The 23416-nt window shown below is 45.8% G+C and overlaps 2 protein-coding genes across 2 annotated transcripts in view; one reads left to right on the top strand and one right to left on the bottom strand.

The window, feature by feature from the left end:
• HAX1 (HCLS1 associated protein X-1) overlaps positions 1-4223 on the bottom strand; it is a 28157-nt gene extending 23934 nt beyond the window's left edge. The window contains exons 1-3 of the mRNA XM_068106645.2: positions 3894-4223; positions 3513-3688; positions 1465-1598 (exon numbers count right to left, since the gene is read on the bottom strand). Coding sequence (XP_067962746.2) covers positions 1465-1598; positions 3513-3688; positions 3894-3967 — 384 coding nt within the window. The 5' untranslated portion in view covers positions 3968-4223. The remainder of the gene's footprint in view (positions 1-1464; positions 1599-3512; positions 3689-3893) is intronic.
• Positions 4224-5022: 799 nt separating this feature from the next.
• LSM6 (LSM6 homolog, U6 small nuclear RNA and mRNA degradation associated) lies at positions 5023-9227 on the top strand. The gene is made up of 4 exons (XM_068106646.2): positions 5023-5058; positions 5581-5717; positions 8526-8639; positions 8889-9227. The coding sequence occupies exons 2-4, from the start codon at positions 5624-5626 to the stop codon at positions 8921-8923; spliced, it is 243 nt and encodes an 80-aa protein (XP_067962747.1). The 5' UTR covers positions 5023-5058; positions 5581-5623; the 3' UTR covers positions 8924-9227.
• Positions 9228-23416: the final 14189 nt, after the last annotated feature.

Below are 23416 nucleotides of genomic sequence, written 5' to 3'. Positions count from 1 at the left end.
TGTGATTATTTATTGTGGTCATATCTAAAGGAGAAAGTGTATGTTAACCATCCACAAACTCTTCATGAACTTAAAGAAAACATCAGATGCGAAATCAATGATATCGACGTGGCCATGTTGCAGAACGTCATGAATAATTGGCGTCCAAGATTGGAGGAATGTGTCAGACAAAATGGTGCGCATCTCCTAGATGTTCTTTTCCACAAAAAAAAAAAAAGTTATTTGAGTCACTATACCTCCGCTCGTAGCGTGTTTCACAATGTACAATCATTTTTCAAGTGCAGAAGTATTGTTTGATCAGCCTCTGGGGTCACGCTGCGATAATCATAATCTTCATGACCAATTTCCATGAAGAGCGACATTTGGAAACTCAAAGGTTGGTGTTTAAGGACCGGGGAGTGCTCCCTCGAGTTGAAGGAAGGTTTTAAGGAAAAACTTAAGGAATATTCGTATAAGCAACAATCATCAAATTAAGGGTTAGGGGAAACTTATAGAAATGTTTAAGTAAATCCTCAAATCTTTTCTTGAGGATGCCTTTGTATACAAGATCGAGGCTCGTGAAAGAGCTAACATTAATCACACAAAAAGGCAACCGACACATAAAACACACAAAATAAGGGGAGCAGAACACAAGATGGGGAGAGAGGGGGAAGGACACAAACACAACATTTGAGAGCAAGGACATCGAGAGAAATGTGGGAGGGGGGGGGGCTTGGGGGGAGGTGGAAGAGGTATAAAACACATTAACACTGCAAGGACTTGCAGGAAAGAAGTTGGAATTTCAAAAAAAGTGTATCTGGGGTGAATTAGCGGGGGTAGAAAAGATCAAGGTTTTGGATGGGGGAAGATAAGAGATGGTGGTGAACAGCTGTTTTAAAGACCTGGAGGGAGGAGTGGGATTGAAGGAAGTGGGGGAGTTTGTTCCAGAGGTGGGAGAAAGGGGGAATGAAAGAGTGATGGTGAGCAGAGAGCCTAGATTTTGGCAGTTTAACCATAAGAGGGTTGCTGGCAGATCTTGTACGACCTGTAGGAATATTAGGGGGACAGAGCACAGAGAGAGCTGGGGGGCAAGGCCGGAGAGGAGTCGTTAGAAGACGGAAAGACCACCAATTTGCACCCAAGGTGGGGATTTAAAATTTTCCACAGGTGAGGAAAGAAAAATTAAATGAATTAAGAATGGTACATGAAACAATTATCCCCGGACGCATTACAAAGTGAAAATTAAAGGAAATTGGGGATTCTCAGACAACCATATAAAGAGGGGATGACAATAAGCAAAATAGACATGTGGTCCTGGCAGTGGCTAATTGGGGCCATACAGACATGCAATCGACACGTAATTAAGAAATAACTAAACGAAAATTAACCACTTGCTAACCCCTATGGGCGGTCTCCGTAACAATATTATCGTCACCGCAACTGCTCTTCGTGGCAGAAATCATCGGGGCCACAAGGCCAACTTACCCTGGAATCATACGACTTGTGTTTATCGATGGTGGTGACGTCATCATCACGTTGGGGAGGGTGGCTGTCGGGGAACTTCAACATGAAATCCCTCAATGAATGAGGACGTTCCCTTTCTTCATCGAGAAAAGGTTCTGAAACAAACAACAACAATTCGGGTCACAACTTCCCCGCACATTCCTGTCAACGCTCCAGCACAACAACATGACAGGCCTTCAGTTCAAGTGAGCAGACATCAGCAACTAGAACGGCACTCAATAGAGAGCACACCTCCGCCTGGTGAACAGTTTACGTTTAGTATCCCACCGATAGGCCGGATCTGGATTCGGACCTGAACCGAAATTAATCGATTAGTCCTCGTCACACACACACAACCTCTCCACCAAGTTTCGTCCAAATCTGAACAACTTTGAGATATCCCACAATGTATAGTTTTTGGCCCTAACTCCCAATGGTGAAGAATCACTTAAAAATTAAATAACTCTCATACCCGAATCCGTATTCAGATTATCACCAAAATCGAATCTATTTGTCCTCGTCAGACACCCAATCGGATCCACCAAGTTTTGGCCAAATCCGTCCACAACTTTTTGAGATATCCTGCTATGTATCGTTTTTAGCCCCACCTCCCAATGGTGAAGAATCATTTTTTAATATATTGTAGCCGGATCCGAATCCTTACCAAAATCTAATCATTTTGTCCTTGTGACATACGCTACATCTCTGCCAAATTTCGTCCGAATCCGTCCACATCCTTTTGAGATATTTTGTTCACGAAGAAACAAACAAACAGACAGAGGTGAAAACATAACCTCCATCCACCGTTGGTGGAGGAGGTAACAAGCAGATGATGATAGAAAGATAAGCTGTGCAACGATTGATAAAAAACCACATAATAAGGTACAAAAAGGTGAAGTTTCTAACCAAGACAAGAGGGTAAAGAGCTCGGTAAGTACAATCTTTAGGAAATGCATCCTCATTTTCATTTCGTCTCAACCACTGGGTTTCTGTTGGTTCTTCTGCTCGAGAAAATGTTGATTAATGTGATATTGAACATCTTCATTTTCCCCTTTTATTTTCTCTTTTCCCATTTGTTCCTCTAATTTTCCATGTCTTATTCTTCCGATGTCCACATCCGACTGAGCTACTGTTATTATTTAACGGGTTTAGGGAAACTTTGTCCCCGGCAGTGATGCGGGATCTCCGTGAGGAAGTCCACGCTTGTGAGGAGATGCCTAAGCTGAAACTTGAGGGGCTTTCCAATGAGGGAAAGTGACAGCAGGTCCTTTGTCCTGGCGTTTGACAAGGTAATCCCGAGAGCCTTTTGGGCTTTGCGAGCAGCGAACGCGAGTGTCGGTTTTCAGGCGGGAGCGCCGAAGATTGCACGTGCGAGGGGTCGGGGTCACGGAAGGGGACCTTGCGCCCTGGTTTGGAAAGAGCGATAGTGCTCCTGACAGAGAGCATCCAATCAAAAGGGATCTGCGCAACCAGCGTGCCTAAATGGGTTCATCCACAATGGCATCTCATCGAACACCTGCGAGTCAAATTCACTGGAAGAACGAGTCCTCACAAGGCAATAAGACTTTTTTCTGACCAGCGCAGGTGTACCCGTCCTCAATGAAGAAATCAAGTCAGCATGAAGGTGTGATCAAATATGGACACACGCACAATGTCAATGTAGCAGTTGTAGCACACTAGTCTTAGCTTTTCAGATTCTTTAATCCGGTCGAGTTTCGTCCTATGTATCGTTTTTGGCCCCATCTCTCAATGGTGAAGATTCACTTAAAAAATTCTACTAGCCGGATCCGAATCCGGATCTTCACCAAAATCGAATCGTTTCGTCCTTGTCACATACGCTACATCTCTGCCAAATTTCGTCCGAATCTGCCCACAGCATTTTGAGATATTTTGTTCACAAACAGACAGGACAACCTTTGACACGTTTTGACTTTTGAAAGACAGGTCAACAAACAACCTCCATCCACCTTTGGTGGCGGAGGTAACAATTAAAGCGGTGAACCAGATGGACCTCCGCCAGCGGGTCGTACCCGAATGTGGAAACGAGTCGAACATGGACTCGAACATCCTCATGAAGTCATCCATGGCCCGGAAAGGATCGTGCAGGTCTGGGAAGGCCTCGCCGTGATGGTTTCCAAAAGGTAGGCCACAGTCATCGTCATCCTCATCGTCAACAAACCAGCCCCAGGGGCCACCAGGTCGAAGGCTTTCACAACCACCGAGAGAGCAATAAAAGGGGAATTGGAACGACAGCAGAGGGGTGCGGGGAGAGTGAAACTTTCAACCAAAGCGGTTTTGTTTGTCGGATTCCGAGAGCGAGAACGCGACGTTGAGACACCGAACGATCTGAAGTAACAAATAACATGAAAGATCCTTCAGAGAATCTGACATTCAAAGAGCGGTTCGCTTACTCGTCTGCTCGTCGTCTCCCTCTCCCATCGCCTCCGAAACCAAAGAACCCACGAAGCACGTCTTTCAGATCCATGTCCGATGCGGTGCGCGTAGTGGCTCCGAAGTCCGAAGTCCGAACTCCGAAGGCGAGGAAGTCTTCTGGATATACGCTTCTTCTTCTTCTTTGTTTATTTTCGGCCTAGCAGATATACTATTGCAGTTAAACCATAAACACCTCAATTATTCAAATCGGCAATAAAAATCGTTACAGAAAACACTGCAAGGAGCAAACTTTATAAAGTCTGCCGGAACTTGATGGCTCCCTTTCCTGCTGACATGTTTAAGTGTGTGGCATATATAGAGCCTGACGGCTCTGAAAACACCATTTATTACCTCATATTAATGATAATAAAAGGGCGTTTAAGCCGAATATTAAATAGTTGTAATCGTCATGGAAGGAGAAAGATTGTTTCCTTTGATAAATAAAGGGTGTAGTGTCATTATCGAAGTATTTTTTTTGGCGTCCCAGATCCTGCTAACAAGGATATTGATCGTGGGCTGGCATTGGCATCAGACAGGCCGCCGCCATATTACCTTGACCAAAGGCCGATTATAACGTTGGCATTGAGCATTTCCACATAGTCTTGATGCTACAAAACAACATCACGAACGCAGGAATGTTAACCCATACGTGCAATTGGGCCTAAATATTACACACGGCGTGCGAAGAACGACGTTTTACGATATTGTTTGAACATGATGCTTGTTTCTCGTTAACGGCCAAGCCGATCGCGGCTTCAACAGGCAGTGAAAGATGGCGTCAGGCTTCTTCCGGTTCTGTTTTTCCCGCCACAATTGTAAATTGCTCAGCGGGTTGACTATCTTTTGTCAATTCCGAGGGTTTTCGCAATATCTTCTTCCCATTCTTTCTTTAAAATTTTTATTTTGTGTTACGCAACTGCTGACGAGTGATAATGGCGGTGTAGCGGTCGGCTGACGTCCAGGTGAAGTGCTGTTAAGGGGTAAATATCGTAATGTTGTTTCATTGCATATTCAATGAATTCCTTTGATTTACAAAGATTGATTATTTTGTGTAAAAATGGTTTATTGCCTGAGATTAAAAGGCGAAGCATAAGAATACCCGGTATGCATTGCGATTGGGCCTGGCACGAAGTGTCAGTTTAGGTTTGTTATTTCGGGTTGGTCTCGAACAGCTTGTTGGGGTTTAAATGACCCGGATTTGTGTGGAATTCTGGGAGTGTTACTTTAAGGGAATTTCAAAGGATCACAAACAATCTAAGGCTATTTGTTAAAATAGAATATTCTTTCCTGAGTCTTGTATTTGCTTTGCCATTACATGCAGATGAGTACAGTTCTGTGGAACCGTTAACATTTACCTGAACGCTATTTCACCGGTAAAGCAAATTAGCCACCTTTACCGGCGCACGTGATGAAACTGTCGGTACCTGTATATTGTCCGGTCCTCGTGAAGTCGTGAATAAGTAATGCCATCGCTTTACCGGTAAAATAACGACACGCTGAATGTTGCCGGTTAAATAAACCATTTGTTTTCCCAATCGTCATCTCACGGGGTTATGGAAATGGTGGATTTGATAAGTCACTCAATGGCCGTGTCCCTCCACCACCTCCCCCATTGAATGCAATGCTAATGGTTCGACGGTTTACCTTTTGATACACCTGTTCCAGCCTCCAGGGAGCGATTTGGATCGTGCTTGCAAAATAGTCCAGCATGAGTCTTCGGAAGCAAACTCCAAGTGATTTTTTAAAACAGATCATCGGAAGGCCAGTGGTGGTGAAACTCAACTCCGGTGTGGATTACCGAGGTGATGGATGAATGAACGAATGATTATCATTTCCGATGAAGAGGGGGTGACACCTCTTCAGTTATGTTCATTGGTGATTAAGGTGTCGACCCACACCCCTCCTTCTCCTCCACATACCCGAGCCCCTTCATCCATTTTTTTGTCTTCTCCAATACATAGATACTGTATATTGGATAGACAGTGTACAATATGATATACAGTGTACATTACATGGATATATAAGTGTACAATACATGGATATACAGTGTGCAATAGATGGATATACTCATCCACAGTGTGACAGTTATTTAATTTATTATTTTGTAGTTACATCATAACATACATTGCGCCCCTGCAGGATTTCCAAAAAGTGAACCAAATCGCTGTCGAGCAGCATAGCACTTATACTGGACATAGTGTGTGACAGATGTACTGCACATCCAGTGTATGACAGATATACTGGACATACATAGTGTGTGACAGATATACTGAACATAGTGTGGCAAATATACTGGACATAGTGTGTGACAGATATACTGAACATCCAGCGTGTGACAGATATACTGATCATCCAGTGTGACAGATATACTGATCATCCAGCGTGTGACAGATATACTGATCATCCAGCGTGTGACAGATATACTGATCATCCAGCGTGACAGATATACTGATCATCCAGTGTGACAGATATACTGATCATCCAGTGTGACAGATATACTGATCATCCAGCGTGTGACAGATATACTGATCATCCAGCGTGTGACAGATATACTGATCATCCAGCGTGACAGATATACTGATCATCCAGTGTGACAGATATACTGATCATCCAGCGTGACAGATATACTGAACATCCAGCGTGACAGATATACTGATCATCCAGTGTGACAGATATACTGATCATCCAGTGTGTGACAGATATACTGATCATCCAGCGTGTGACAGATATACTGGACATAGTGTGTGACAGATATACTGAACATAGTGTGGCAAATATACTGGACATAGTGTGTGACAGATATACTGAACATCCAGCGTGTGACAGATATACTGATCATCCAGTGTGACAGATATACTGATCATCCAGTGTGTGACAGATATACTGGACATAGTGTGGCAAATATACTGGACATAGTGTGTGACAGATATACTGAACATAGTGTGACAGATATACTGAACATCGTGTTTGGCAAATATACTGAACATAGTGTGTGACAGATATACTGGACATAGTGTGTGACAGATATACTGGACATAGTGTGTGACAGATATACTGAACATAGTGTGTGACATATACTGAACATAGTGACAGATATACTGGACATAGTGTGTGACAGATATACTGAACATGGTGTGTGACAGATATACTGTGAACATAGTGCGTGACATATACTGAACATCGAGTGTGTGACAGATATACTGGACATAGTGTGTGACAGATATACTGGACATAGTGTGTGACAGATATACTGGACATAGTGTGTGACAGATATACTGGACATAGTGTGTGACAGATATACTGGACATAGTGTGTGACAGATATACTGGACATAGTGTGTGACAGATATACTGGACATAGTGTGTGACAGATATACTGGACATAGTGTGTGACAGATATACTGGACATAGTGTGTGACAGATATACTGGACATAGTGTGTGACAGATATACTGGACATAGTGCGTGACATATACTGAACATCCAGTGTGTGACAGGTATACTGAACATCCAGTGTGTGACAGATATACTGAACATAGTGTGTGACATATACTGAACATAGTGTGTGACAGATATACTGAACATCCAGTGTGTGACAGATATACTGGACATAGTGTGTGACAGATATACTGAACATAGTGTGTGACAGATATACTGGACATAGTGTGTGACAGATATACTGGACATAGTGTGTGACAGATATACTGGACATAGTGTGTGACAGATATACTGGACATAGTGTGTGACAGATATACTGAACATCCAGTGTGTGATAGATATACTGGACATAGTGTGTGACAGATATGATATACTGAACATAGTGTGTGACGGATATATTGGACATAGTGTGTGACAGATATACTGAACATCCAGTGTGTGACAGATATACTGGACATAGTGTGTGACAGATATACTGAACATAGCGCGTGACATATACTGAACATCCAGTGTGTGACAGATATACTGAACATCCAGTGTGTGACAGATATACTGAACATCCAGTGTGTGACAGATATACTGAACATAGTGCGTGACATATACTGAACATAGTGTGTGACAGATATACTGAACATAGTGTGTGACAGATAAACTGAACATCCAGTGTGTGACAGGTATACTGGTCATAGTGTGTGACAGTGAGATACACAAGCTCTGCAGTGTGTGTTCGTTAGCCATACTAGATCGACAGTGTGTTACAGTTATATTGGATCTGCAGTGTGTGGTAGTTAGACATACTGGATTGACAGCATGTGACAGTTAGTTCCGAGTTGATTATTTAAAGGGTCACTTAATTAGTCAGTCATTTACAAAATCGAATTAATTGTTTTTATTTGTAATTATTGAATATTGGTAGAAATTTGTCACTGGTTGTGGTTTGGATAATCTGTCTTGGTTGTACGAGGTGTTTGAATTTGTATCAAAGTATAGAACAAGTTCCAGGTATTCTTTATACATTTCTTGCTCAGTGACTTATTTTCTGCACACACATAGTGTGCCAGCAAGAGAGTGAACACCGAGGAAACGCGGTGCAGCAAACATTCTCCGGGATGACGTGAGCTGATGATTGCTTGTTGTGAAATTGAGGTTTTTTAAAAACCTTGTACGCTCGTAGGTGTCCTTGCCTGCCTGGATGGTTACATGAACATCGCCTTGGAGCAGACAGAAGAGTACGTGAATGGACAACTGAAAAACAAATATGGAGATGCATTTATCAGAGGAAACAACGGTAATGCCCCACTGTAGGAGGCTACACAGTCGAAGCTAATATAGTGATGCATGGCATCCCTCCATCCCCCACCTTCTCCCCCCACCCCCCATGTGTGGATGTGGATGTGTTTGTGTGTGTCACCACCACCATACTCCTCCCCACCCACCACATGTGCTCCATGTATGAAATGTATGCGGCTTTTCCTCTGTAGATACAAGGCGTTCTCAGATTTTTTCTTCTTCTTCCCAATACCTCCCTGTTTTCCAGTCCTTTACATCAGCACACAGAAGAGGAGAGTTTAAAGGTGGCCCTGCATGAAAGCGTCAAACTTCACCCTCAACACATGAACCTTTGCTTTTGTAAACAAAAACAAAAATATGTTCACACTCAAAACTTTATCGAATGTAGAGATTACAATCGAGCTACGTTCATTAATTATGATCGAATTGGTTTTTTTTTGTTTGTTTCCTCCCCCTCCCCCTTTTTTCCACACCTGTCTTTTATACTTGTGTTGGATGTAATGGATCTATTTTTCATGAACTTTAATAAACACGGTTGCTTTGTGAATTAAAACATGTATTTGTGAATAAACCGCAAAAAACAACAGCTCGGTTTAATTACATCACTATTGTTTCTTTATGTAGGATTTTACACAAAGATAAACTTTACACATCACTGAACTTGCCTTCACACAAAGATAAACTTTACACATCACTGAACTTGCCTTCACACAAAGATAAACTTTACACATCACCAAACTTGCCTTCACACAAAGATAAACTTTATACAACACTGAACTTGCCTTCACACAAAGATAAACTTTATACAACACTGAACTTGCCTTCACACAAGGATAAACTTTATACAACACTGAACTTGCCTTCACACAAGGATAAACTTTACACAACACTGAACTTGCCTTCACACAAGGATAAACTTTACACAACACTGAACTTGCCTTCACACAAGGATAAACTTTACACAACACTGAACTTGCCTTCACACAAGGATAAACTTTACACAACACTGAACTTGCCTTCACACAAGGATAAACTTTACACAACACTGAACTTGCCTTCACACAAGGATAAACTTTACACAACACTGAACTTGCCTTCACACAAGGATAAACTTTACACAACACTGAACTTGCCTTCACACAAGGATAAACTTTACACATCACCGAACTTGCCCTCACACAAAGATAAACTTTACACAACACTGAACTTGCCTTCACACAAGGATAAACTTTACACAACACTGAACTTGCCTTCACACAAGGATAAACTTTACACAACACTGAACTTGCCTTCACACAAGGATAAACTTTACACAACACTGAACTTGCCTTCACACAAGGATAAACTTTACACAACACTGAACTTGCCTTCACACAAGGATAAACTTTACACAACACTGAACTTGCCTTCACACAAGGATAAACTTTACACAACACTGAACTTGCCTTCACACAAGGATAAACTTTACACAACACTGAACTTGCCTTCACACAAGGATAAACTTTACACAACACTGAACTTGCCTTCACACAAGGATAAACTTTACACAACACTGAACTTGCCTTCACACAAGGATAAACTTTACACATCACCGAACTTGCCCTCACACAAAGATAAACTTTACACAACACTGAACTTGCCTTCACACAAGGATAAACTTTACACAACACTGAACTTGCCTTCACACAAGGATAAACTTTACACAACACTGAACTTGCCTTCACACAAGGATAAACTTTACACAACACTGAACTTGCCTTCACACAAGGATAAACTTTATACAACATTGAACTTGCCTTCACACAAGGATAAACTTTACACAACACTGAACTTGCCTTCACACAAGGATAAACTTTATACAACACTGAACTTGCCTTCACACAAGGATAAACTTTACACATCACCGAACTTGCCCTCACACAAAGATAAACTTTACACAACACTGAACATGCCTTCACACAAGGATAAACTTTATACAACACTGAACTTGCCTTCACACAAGGATAAACTTTACACAACACTGAACTTGCCCTCACACAAGGATAAACTTTACACAACACTGAACTTGCCTTCACACAAGGATAAACTTTACACAACACTGAACTTGCCTTCACACAAGGATAAACTTTACACAACACTGAACTTGCCTTCACACGAGGATAAACTTTATACAACACTGAACTTGCCTTCACACAAGGATAAACTTTACACATCACCGAACTTGCCCTCACACAAAGATAAACTTTACACAACACTGAACATGCCTTCACACAAGGATAAACTTTACACAACACTGAACTTGCCTTCACACAAAGATAAACTTTATACAACACTGAACTTGCCTTCACACAAAGATAAACTTTATACAACACTGAACTTGCCTTCACACAAGGATAAACTTTATACAACACTGAACTTGCCTTCACACAAGGATAAACTTTACACAACACTGAACTTGCCTTCACACGAGGATAAACTTTATACAACACTGAACTTGCCTTCACACAAGGATAAACTTTACACAACACTGAACTTGCCTTCACACAAGGATAAACTTTACACAACACTGAACTTGCCTTCACACAAGGATAAACTTTACACAACACTGAACTTGCCTTCACACAAGGATAAACTTTACACAACACTGAACTTGCCTTCACACAAGGATAAACTTTACACATCACCGAACTTGCCTTCACACAAGGATAAACTTTACACAACACTGAACTTGCCTTCACACAAGGATAAACTTTACACAACACTGAACTTGCCTTCACACAAGGATAAACTTTACACAACACTGAACTTGCCTTCACACAAGGATAAACTTTACACATCACCGAACTTGCCTTCACACAAGGATAAACTTTACACAACACTGAACTTGCCTTCACACAAGGATAAACTTTACACAACACTGAACTTGCCTTCACACAAGGATAAACTTTACACATCACCGAACTTGCCTTCACACAAGGATAAACTTTACACAACACTGAACTTGCCTTCACACAAGGATAAACTTTACACATCACCGAACTTGCCTTCACACAAGGATAAACTTTACACAACACTGAACTTGCCTTCACACAAGGATAAACTTTACACAACACTGAACTTGCCTTCACACAAGGATAAACTTTACACAACACTGAACTTGCCCTCACACAAGGATAAACTTTACACAACACTGAACTTGCCTTCACACAAGGATAAACTTTACACAACACTTTTCACAAAGAGAAACTGTACGAAACACTTGACTTTCCTTTACACAGACAAACCTTACACAACGCTTGATTGGACTAAACAAAGACGAACATTCTCGGTGCTGGTGACGCCATCTTGTAATATCACTTTTCTTCCTTCAGTCAGCGGAATAATTAAGGAGAAATTCCACCCTCGCCCCATCCCCCATTGGGGCAAACCAATAAGGATTTCCGGTGGATGGCTGCCTGATCATTAGCCCTCTCTGCATGCTGGTGAAGTGCATCCTTGGTGGGAGGAAGACTGATCAGTGGTGGATGAGACACAGTACAATCTGTATGTTGCATCATTCACATCATCTCAGGAATACTGCCCATATAACCGACACACAAACGTCTCTAGTGAGCTAAGTGTATTCTGGCTCATAGTGAGGTTGGAGCCTACTTCCATGGAAGTACCTTGGAAATCATCACTGTCTACCAGAAGTGAAAACGACTTCTTCTTGCCTTTCCCTCAGAAGGCACTGGTGGAGTCGCATCCGGTGAAGGTGTGTCATCCAATCAGAGATTTTAGTTTTATTTTTTTTGTATACAAGATCGAGGCTCGTGAAAGAGCTAACATTAATCACACAAAAAGTCAAACCGACACATAAAACACAAAATAAGGGGAGCGGTAGACAAGATGGGGAGAGAGGGGGAAGGACACAAACACAACATTTGAGAGCAGGGACATCGAGAGATCTGTGGGAGGGAGAGGGCTTGGGGGGAGGTGGGAGAGGTATAAAACATATGAACACTGCAAGGACTTCCAGGAAAGAAGTTGGAATTTCAAAAAAGTGTATCTCGGGTGAATTAGCGGGGGTAAAAAAGATCAAGGTTTTGGATGGGGGAAGATAAGAGATGGTGGTGAACAGCTGTTTTAAAGACCTGGAGGGACGAGTGGGATTGAAGAGAGTGAGTTTGTTCCAGAAGTGGGGAAAAAGAGGAAAGAGTGAAGAAGAAGGTGAGCAGAGAGTCTTGATTTTGGTTAGTTTCACCAGAAGAGAGTTGCTGGCAGATCTTGTGCGACCTGTAGGAATATTTGGGGGACAGAGCACAGAGAGAGCTGGGGGAGCAAGGCCGGAGAGGAGTCGGTAGAAGACAGAAAGACCACCAACCTGCCTGCGGTGAGTGAGTGAAAGTCCCTCAGAATCGGCTTCATTGTGATAGATTCCAATGATTCTGAACGCTTTGGTTTCTACAGCATGAAGCCGAGCTTAGTGTGAGGCAGGAGCACCGGCCCAGAGGGGAGAGCAGTATTCCATTGAGCTGCGGATGAAATTTTATCCAGGTCTGCAAAGTTTAAAGAGGCTGCTGCCTGCCGATCTGAGGGATGAGATATGGAGCGGCAGAGAGTGAAGTCATCAGCAAAAAGATAAAGAGGATTTTCCAGAGAGTCGGAGAGATCATTGATGAAGATTATAAAAAGGCCAAGGCCCAGAGTGGTATGAACAGGGCGTTCTGAGGCAAAACATCTCCACAGGACCACTCGCATACACTCGCATACACTCGCTTATGCTCATTCCACTCGCTCTCGGTCGTTTTTGCTCGCTCACCTGCTCGGTGACTCATCTCAGAACCCCCCTTTTCCTACTACTTGTGTGGGGGGAGGAGGTGGAGGGAAAGTGGGGGAAGGAAAGGGGAAAGAGAGCGGTTGATTATTACAGATGGTGTTTCACATTATTTACACCCATCATGTTTTCATTATACTGGAGATACTGTGAAAGAGGAACAAAACTCTCCATCTGATCCCTTAAATGTTTATTAATGTTTTTTTTTTGGTGTGTGTTTTACAGAGTGGAAAAACAAACAGAACCGTCATGGTGTACCAGCAGGCAGACATGACTCACCCGTGGCACACACAGAAGCAACCGTTTTCATCAAATCAAGATTATATTATGATTTTAATGTATAATATTGTTGCGAATATGGAATTTGGCCTCCATATCCGCTTGTAAATATTCCCCTATTTTCTCCAATACTCCCCAACTTTCCCCAATCCCCCATTCCCTAGTCCCATTGCATGTAAATAACAATCAGTAGAGCCGACCTTCCCCTTATTCCCCCATTAAATGTCGTGCCCAGGTCCACCGCACCACACGTAGACAACTTTCGGACATCTTCCTAGTTATTCTTATTCTATGTCAGTTAAGGCCTCGTCTCCATTAATTATGACTCTTCGTTGCACCAGAATGTGATTATATGGCATCAGTAGTGAGTTTAGGACCTTTCCCATACCTCCTTCCATCTTCCCATACCTCCTTCCATCTTCTTCCCCAACCAACTATGGCTGCAGCAACGGAGGGGATGGGGGCGGCGCGGCGGCGCGGGGGAGGATGCGTCCTCACACCGGCTCGATTAGCGCCATTGACCACGCGCTCCACGGGGTTACCAGAGGGGCTGGCTGTCAGCTCCTCGTCAAGGGCGGAGCCTGGTAACCCCCCCCGCACCCAATCAGAAGGGCGGACCGATTCCATCTGGGGCGGAGCTAACGAGCCGAGGGCGTGTCACTCCCCGCCGGATATACGTGGCGACTTAGCGGACGTGACGAGAGGAGAGATGCGCCCCGAGCTGGAAAAAGAAGGACCTGCGAGCGCTGAGAGAGAAAGGCCCGCCTGTGAAAGAACGTCCCCTCCGAGCGCTGTGAAACCTCCCGCATCTCTGGACCGGACCGGGTCGATTCTAACCTTTGAGCACAGGTGCACCTGGAGCCATCGCTACCCGCCTGTCCTTTCCATCAACCCCCGTGTGAGTCAGCCGTTGTCCCGTTTGCCTGTCGTCTGTTGGGGAATAATATAAGATTGTGTCTAAGTGCTTGTCTTTCTATGTTGTACCTCTAGCCCCTGTAATCTAACCTTTTCCGTAACGAATATAATCTCCTCCGGAGGTCTTGAGAACCGTATCCCTGGTGTCGTCATTTTATAACCCAGCCGGGTGTCTTCTTTTTCTTATTGAGCCAGCGTGGCGCGGCTTCATCAACGTCGAGTATAATCGGTAACTTGTGCAGACGTGGTCATACCAAAACCGCTCGGTAAACTAACATCTAAGCCACGTCTGTAACAATTGGTGTCGAGGAGTGAGATTCGGACCCGGGACTAAATTAGTTAGGCCCAAATTTTGGGAGGGAAAATCGAGCCGGAGCGCGTACGGCGCTCGACCAAATCGATCCGGAGCGCGGTCCCGCGGTTACTGCGCTCGACGAAATTATAACGGCGAAATTTCGAATTTGTGTTACGAAACTCGAATTTTGAAAGTCGCGCCATGGCGGATCAAGACGGCTGGGGTCCGGTAGGGGAGAGTGAAGCAGGGTCGGTCCAGGACCAAATTGAGGGACATGAGGGACATGAGGAGAGCGAAACAGCGAGGGTAGCAGGCACGCAAAATGGCGCCTCGCAAGAGCGCGCGGTAGCCGAGCCCGCTGTATCAACGGGCTTTAACATGCAGCCGATTGACATACAGGCCCTCATTGCGCAGCTACAGGCAGCTGTACAGATGAGTATGGGGAGCCAAATTGAGCGATTGGGTGAGCGGTTGGGGAACCGGATGGATGCTCAGAGTGAGCAAATGGGGGTAATGAGGGACGAAGCGAGGGGTACCAGTGAGGGGTTAGACAATAATTTTGAGGAGTTAGACAAGAAATTTGGGAAGTTAGACAATAATTTTGAGGGGTTAGACAACGGGATAAAAGAAGTGAAAAATGGGTTAATGGGGGTAGAAAATAGAATGGCTGCCCAGGAGAATCAGATAGAGGGAGTGAAAAATGGGTTAGAGGGGTTAGAAAACACCATGGAAGGCAAATTGAGGGACATGAGGGACCAAGCGGAAAGGGAAGTTAACCAAATGGGGCAGCAGATAGAGGGGGTCAGAATGGGGGTAGAAACCAAACTGGATGCTCACAGGGAGGAAATGGAGCAGATGAGGGTGGCATCTGGGCAGGAGATGCAAGTGATGGGAGAGGAGATCAGAAGAGGAGTGAGTGAGGAGGTCGGAGGAGTGCGCGAGGAGGTGAGGCACTGTGAGGAGCACATGGAGAAGGAGGTGAGAAAGGGGACTGTAAAGTTACAAGGGGGCATAGAGGTCCTGACGCAGGAGGTGGAACAGCTGACGGAGGGACAAAAAGGACTAACGGAGCAGGTTCAAAGGAACACTGCGGTATTAGGAGGTTTAAAAGCGACACAAAACGACATAAAAAACGACTTAATAGCGACAAAGAGGGAATGTCAGATGGTACGTGAGGGACTGACAACGAGGTTGGACGAGGTGGTAGAGGTAATGGAGACGAAGGACCGGCAGGTGAGGACGCACATGGAAACGGTCAAGGTAGCCTTGGAGGATGAGCTTGAGGAGACGTACCGGGGAATAAAAGAGGTGAAGCACAAATTAGAAGAAGTGGAAGAAGGGATGAGCGAAATTAAGAAGCGACGGAGAGGGGATAAGAAAGAGATAAAAGAGGAGATAAAAGAATTGGTCCAAAGTCTGTGTTTGGATCGTGATGATGTGCTCATTAACCGGATGAGGGATTCGCAGGTGATGGAGGAGAAGCGAAGAGGAAGAGGACCCGGTGTAAGTGGTGACCAATATGGTCGTGCGTATGATGCGCCAGGGGATTTAAAAAGCTTGGGGATTGGTTTGGATCCGGGTGTTCGTGAAAGGCCGTTGGTGAGGTGTGTGACAGGTCTGGTGTGCGAAAGAGGAGGTGTGCGAGAAAGTCCGACTCTGGGGTGTGTGAGGAAAAAGTGTGTGCCAAGGAGTGAGGGTGTTGGCGAGAATGAGTCGGTCGTAGCGTGTGTGCGAGGGAGCACATGGAAGCGCGGTGTGGTGAGTGTTACAGAGGGTGTAACGGGAGAGTGTGCGCGAGAAAGGTGTGTGATGGACAGGTACATGGGGAAAGAGTGCGCTGTCAAAGGCAAGGAAGAATGCACACCTGTGGTAAGTGTTGCAGAGGGTGTGACGGGAGAGTGTGCGCGAGAAAGGTGTGTGACGGACAGGTGCATGGGGAAAGAGTGCGCTGTCAAGAGTAAGGGTGAGTGCGCTGTCAAGAGTGGTGGTGAGAGTATTGAGAGTGACAAGGAGAGTGAGTTAGTTGTGACAGGTGCGCGAGGATGTACACCTGGGAGGGAAGGATGCACACCTGGAATGGTAGAGCGTGAGTGGGAATGCACGCTGGAATTGGTGGTGAGGCACGTGGTTGGGTGTGCGAATGAGAGCACCCCTGTGATTGTCACAGAGGAGGTGACAGAGGAGGGGGCGCGAAGAGGTGTATTGGTGAGGTGTGCGAGCAACGAATGTGTGCCAAAGTGTTCGGTGGTCAGGTGTGTGACCAAGGCTGTGAGTGGAATGAGTGTACCTGGGTGTGTAAGGAAAGGTACGAGGAGCATGGGCACGGCTGGATGTGTGAGCAAGGAACGGGCTGCGGGGTGTAAGCGTCCAGGTGAAGCATCGACGTTAGACGGGATAGAGTTTAGAACGACTTATAGCCGAATCGGGCCCTCGGTGCGTGCTGGGCCTCGCTTTGAACGGCCGCGTCTGTGCTCCACTAGGCGGAGCGGGCGGCTGGATAGGAAGGGTCGTTATGGCGACCACGTTTTGTTGAGGCATGCCGGCAGGTCGAGATCGGGACATTGGATGGCTCCACGCCGAGGTGATGTGTGGGATCTCGGCACGGGTAAACCCCCGTCCCTGCACCGAGTACCGGACGTGTCCAGCCGCTGGCACAAAACAACCAGCATCCATTGCTTGGCTTTACGAAGCCGGGCTTTGGACAGGGATTGGCGCACCGAGAGGTATTAGTGAGTCGACTGGGTGATGAGGTTAGTGTTTTGGACCCAAAATTAGAGAAAAAACAAAATTTGATGATTGGCAAAGGATTGGCAGTAGTGATTGGCAGATGATGGGCAGTGATTGGCCAAATTTTTGATTTGTTGAAATTTGATGTGCAAAATTGGTAGTGAGAGACCCCCGATGTGGTGGGATGGCAAATCCACCATCCCTCACATGGGGGGGCAAAGGAGCAATAGATTATGGGGTGTATGGCAGTGAAAACTAGCCCGGGTGGGTTAGGATATTGTGTGTAGGGATCTAGAAGATGACATTAGGTAACGTTAAGTTTAGTTAGTGACTGATACCTGTAGTGGGGACGCAGGTAGATTAGTGTGGATGATAATGACGTGGGAGCGCAATAGTTTAAAGGGACGACTGGGAAGCGCAAGTTTCAGAAGGGAGTAGTTAGCTGAGATGATGCTGTGTGTGCGAGAATTGAACAGGTGTGATTGCACAGGTGTGCAACTGGACAGGTGTGTGGAGCAGTGTATGAGTAGTGAGTGTTGTGGATCAGCGCGAATGCGCTTGGGGAGAGAAGGGTGCAGGTGGCACCAGGTGTGAGAGCACAGGTGTGCAAGTACAGGTGTGTGGAGAAAGTTGGAGTAAGTGGTACGGAGTGGTGTGCATGGTGCGAAGGTGTGGATGGGGGAAGAGTGGACCCCCATCACGGATACCCGGGGCGGGTAGTGTAAGTGTTAGGTAGAGGGTGCAGGTAAATTGTGGTTGGATATTGGCATCTGTGGTGCGGTTGCAGAATGGTGTTGTGAATGGGTGCATTAGTGTTGTGGAAATGGCTGGGCGTGTAGCCTGTTAGTGCGTGTAGTTGGTTGGGCACTCCACCACTGTGAGGATGTCGGCCAGGCGAGGCCGCAGGTGGGCTCTGGGAGCCGGTAGAGTTGTGGATGGGGCCCGAGGATCCGGAGGACGGACCCGGGTAGCCCAGTGCCAGAGAGGGCACCGAGTGGGGAGAGTGCCAGAGGGCCTTCCCCAAGTAGTTAGGTTAGGGCAAGGAGCAGGTAAGCTCGGAGGCAACTGCAGTGGTGGAGGTGTGCAGGTGGGTAGACCCACTGGGAGAGGTACACGCCGCAGCCCAGAAATTGTGCGAGGGCACCGGGAGATGAATCGGGGGAGTGAGACCCCAAATTGAAAAGCACCACAGTCTGGCCAATGGGAATTGGTTTTTAGAACCAATAGTGTAAGAGGGCCAATGGTTTGGCCGGAGAAAGACCCCGGGTAGTGTAAAGTTGTAAAGTCATTTAGGAAATAGTTAGGATTGATGAACCTGTCGCACCATACGCAGCCACTTACCTGTGGTGATGATGATGACTCCACACCTGTGTTTTCTTTGTTTGTTGCAGGAAATGAGATTGCTGTGTGGATTTGTGAGACGCATCACGACGTGGATGAGACATTGGGGTGATTCCATCTCTCCCTCCCTAGGAGGGACTGATGATGAATTGGTAATGGCAAATTTTGATGTGCAGTTGGAGATGGCAAATTTTGATGAGAGTTGAAAATGGCAAATTTGATTGGTTAGGAGGGAGAGAAGACGAATTTGGTTTATGGGAGGAACGGGGAAGACAGTAGGGATGTTTGTTGATTTGTAAAGTAGATGTTTATGGGTAGTGTTGTGTTTTGTGGATACAGTAAGGGGTAAGGGAGGGGCCATGTAGGTTACCTGGTGGGGGGGGGGGCATACGATAGGAACGTACCTGTCTCACCTGGTTCCCATGTGCCCCCAGTGTGCATCACCTTACATTGCGTGCACTTTTGCGCCCTTACCACCTTACTCACTTGTCTGCTTCTTTTGTCTCCCACCTCCGAGGATCTGGCTTTGGGGAAGAGAGAGAGGAGAGAGAGGTGCTGGCTGCGCAGTTGTGGGCCTGCACTTTCGCTGTTTGCTGCCGGGATCGATACACCATATGGACCGCAATGTTTGTGGCCACCCACAATGGACCGCAGTTCGTTTGCGGCCAAGCACCACCCGGGGATGGACCTATGGGTCAACGTGGCACCTATGCCATAAAGGTGAACCACTGTTAATTAACACCACTGAAGGCCACACGAAGAGCAAGAGACACCTGCAGGGTTAGGGGTTGTCGAATTTATTTTTATTCCAATGAACAATGGTGACTGCACCGATTGGTGGTGGGGTGGTGCTTTTGATGCTCGGGAAGGGTGCTCTGCACGTTATTAAAGGCCGTCGGCCACAGAGCACTCGTGGGTTGGTGTATCGATGCTGGCAAGCGCGCTCTCTCTATGCATAACATCTGCATGTGTTCCTCCAAAAACAGGTCCTGGATCGTAGTGTAGATATCAGCGTAATCTTGTAAATAATGCTCCCTACCGGCTGTATGTTTAGTTTGCGAATTCTTTCCGGATTCGGTTATCCTGTGGGTGTGTTTCTGTGAGGAGAAGGGTGCAACGTCGCAGGGGGACATATTTACTCATTTGTGAATATCTGTAAAACTGTCGCACTCAGGGTAGAGTTAATAGTAGAGGGAACTACATTGCGTGCCACACTAAAGTAGGTAAAAATTTATCGGGTCGGGACGCCCTGAGGGTAGAGAAGGGTGCAATGTTGCGAATATGGAATTTGGCCTCCATATCCGCTTGTAAATATTCCCCTATTTTCTCCAATACTCCCCAACTTTCCCCAATCCCCCATTCCCTAGTCCCATTGCATGTAAATAACAATCAGTAGAGCCGACCTTCCCCTTATTCCCCCATTAAATGTCGTGCCCAGGTCCACCGCACCACACGTAGACAACTTTCGGACATCTTCCTAGTTATTCTTATTCTATGTCAGTTAAGGCCTCGTCTCCATTAATTATGACTCTTCGTTGCACCAGAATGTGATTATATGGCATCAGTAGTGAGTTTAGGACCTTTCCCATACCTCCTTCCATCTTCCCATACCTCCTTCCATCTTCTTCCCCAACCAACTATGGCTGCAGCAACGGAGGGGATGGGGGCGGCGCGGCGGCGCGGGGGAGGATGCGTCCTCACACCGGCTCGATTAGCGCCATTGACCACGCGCTCCACGGGGTTACCAGAGGGGCTGGCTGTCAGCTCCTCGTCAAGGGCGGAGCCTGGTAACCCCCCCCCCCCGCACCCAATCAGAAGGGCAGACCGATTCCATCTGGGGCGGAGCTAACGAGCCGAGGGCGTGTCACTCCCCGCCGGATATACGTGGCGACTTAGCGGACGTGACGAGAGATGCGCCCCGAGCTGGAAAAAGAAGGACCTGCGAGCGCTGAGAGAGAAAGGCCCGCCTGTGAAAGAACGTCCCCTCCGAGCGCTGTGAAACCTCCCGCATCTCTGGACCGGACCGGGTCGATTCTAACCTTTGAGCACAGGTGCACCTGGAGCCATCGCTACCCGCCTGTCCTTTCCATCAACCCCCGTGTGAGTCAGCCGTTGTCCCGTTTGCCTGTCGTCTGTTGGGGAATAATATAAGATTGTGTCTAAGTGCTTGTCTTTCTATGTTGTACCTCTAGCCCCTGTAATCTAACCTTTTCCGTAACGAATATAATCTCCTCCGGAGGTCTTGAGAACCGTATCCCTGGTGTCGTCATTTTATAACCCAGCCGGGTGTCTTCTTTTTCTTATTGAGCCAGCGTGGCGCGGCTTCGTCAACGTCGAGTATAATCGGTAACTTGTGCAGACGTGGTCATACCAAAACCGCTCGGTAAACTAACATCTAAGCCACGTCTGTAACAATATAATCTCCAAGTGGGGTCACCCGTGGGAATCCCACGGGCAGGGGCGCCGCCAGGGATTTTGGGCCCCATGAAAAGATATCACAATGGGCCCCTATGAAGCACGTGCGCACATTTTTTCCTAATGTTCTAATACTTTTTAGGGCCCCTGTCAGTGCAAGGCCCTTGGAATCATCCGAACTTTTCCCCCCCTTACGGCACCCCTGCCCATGGGCATGGACGTGTGTGACATTTCGACATATTGAGTTAGATGCTGCACCTGCACATTCAGTTTCACAAAATGGTTACTGGCAATTTATCAGATGCACAAATAATGTAATCGACACAATGTATTTACTTCTGATAACATGTGAATGCATGTGCGTGCACACCCACACACACACCCACACGTACACCCACACACACACTCATACATACACACACACACATATATATATATACTCTCACACACACACACACACACACACACATATATATATATATATATACATACATACATACATACATACATACACACACACATACATACACACACACACGTACACCCACACACACATATACGTATATATATATATATATATATACACACCCACACACACACATATATTATATATACACATATATACACATATATACACATATATACATATATACATACACACACATACACACACACACGTGCACGTGCACACAAATGTACACCCGTACACGTACACCCACACACACACACATATATATATATATATATATATATATATATATATATATATATATATATATATATATATATACACACTCACCTGCTCACTCACCTTTTTTTTTTTCGCTCTTTCACGAGCCTCGATCTTGTATACAAAAATAAAAAAATTAAAAAAAATGTACGCACACACACACACACACACACACCTACACCTACACATGTCCCACATGTATATATCCCACATCCCACATGTATATATACATTTTTAAAGTGTACGTGCCCTTCCCCCTGTTGTGATTGGTACTAGCATTGGGTACGGGTAGTGGCGTCTGGGGGCGGGGCTTCGGTGGTTGCTGGCGGCACGCCATGATGGCCGTGTGCTCTGTGAGAGCTTGGTATCGTCTTTAATAAACAACTTGATTGAAGGAGATTCCTGAACTTACTACATGGTGGCAGCGCGGGATCGTGAAGATCAACAAGCAGTTTGACGTTTGGTCTTGTTTTTCTTTGCGGATTACCACGGCGGCACGTTCCGTGTTTTTTCAACATGGCGAAGTTCCCGACAATGGACTGGTCCAGCTCGGAGCTGGCGGAGACCTTCAAGTTATTCAAGCAACGAATGAACTTGGTGCTGTCGGACGAGGGCATCGATACTAAAGCCAGACAGGCCATCAAGATTCAGATTGCTGTGGGAGACGAAGGACTGAGGCGGATCAATGCATCGACTCTGAGTGAGGATGATAAAAAGGATCCGGGTAAATTATATAAATTATTCGAGGATCATTTGGACATTCATTTAAACTTTCGGATTCACCGGCTGGAAATGATGAGATTTCGGCAGCAAGAAGGAGAGTCCATTGATGATTTCGTCAACCGATGCCGACGGAAGGGAAGGTTGTGCAATTTCTCCAAAGCAGAACTCTCGGAACGGATTATCGAGTTGATTGTTGCGAGCACGTCATGTGATGATTTTCAAAAGCATCTGCTCGACCAAGAGGTCGAGTATGACATGGACCTGGTTTTAAGTGAGGGACGCAAGTACGAAGCAATGGTAATCGGAAAGCAGGCCATCCAGAAGATGGAAGGGCCTTCATCGTCTGTGAATGCCATGACACATCGACAAAAGTGCAAAAAGTGTGGACTATCACATCCACCACGGAACTGCCCAGCATACAATGATTATTGTAAGTATTGTGGTGAACTGGGACACTGGGCCCGTTGTTGTGAAAATCCCAAACGAAGCACGAGATATGCTGATGGACACGAGTCCTGCCAGGGGTGGAAGAGG

The sequence above is a fragment of the Myxine glutinosa genome, chromosome 2, assembly GCF_964187855.1.
Source record: "Myxine glutinosa chromosome 2, kmMyxGlut1.1, whole genome shotgun sequence".
NCBI lineage: Eukaryota > Metazoa > Chordata > Myxini > Myxiniformes > Myxinidae > Myxine > Myxine glutinosa.
The sequence above is the reverse complement of the archived record's forward strand: the minus strand, read 5'-3'. Positions and strand labels throughout refer to the sequence as shown.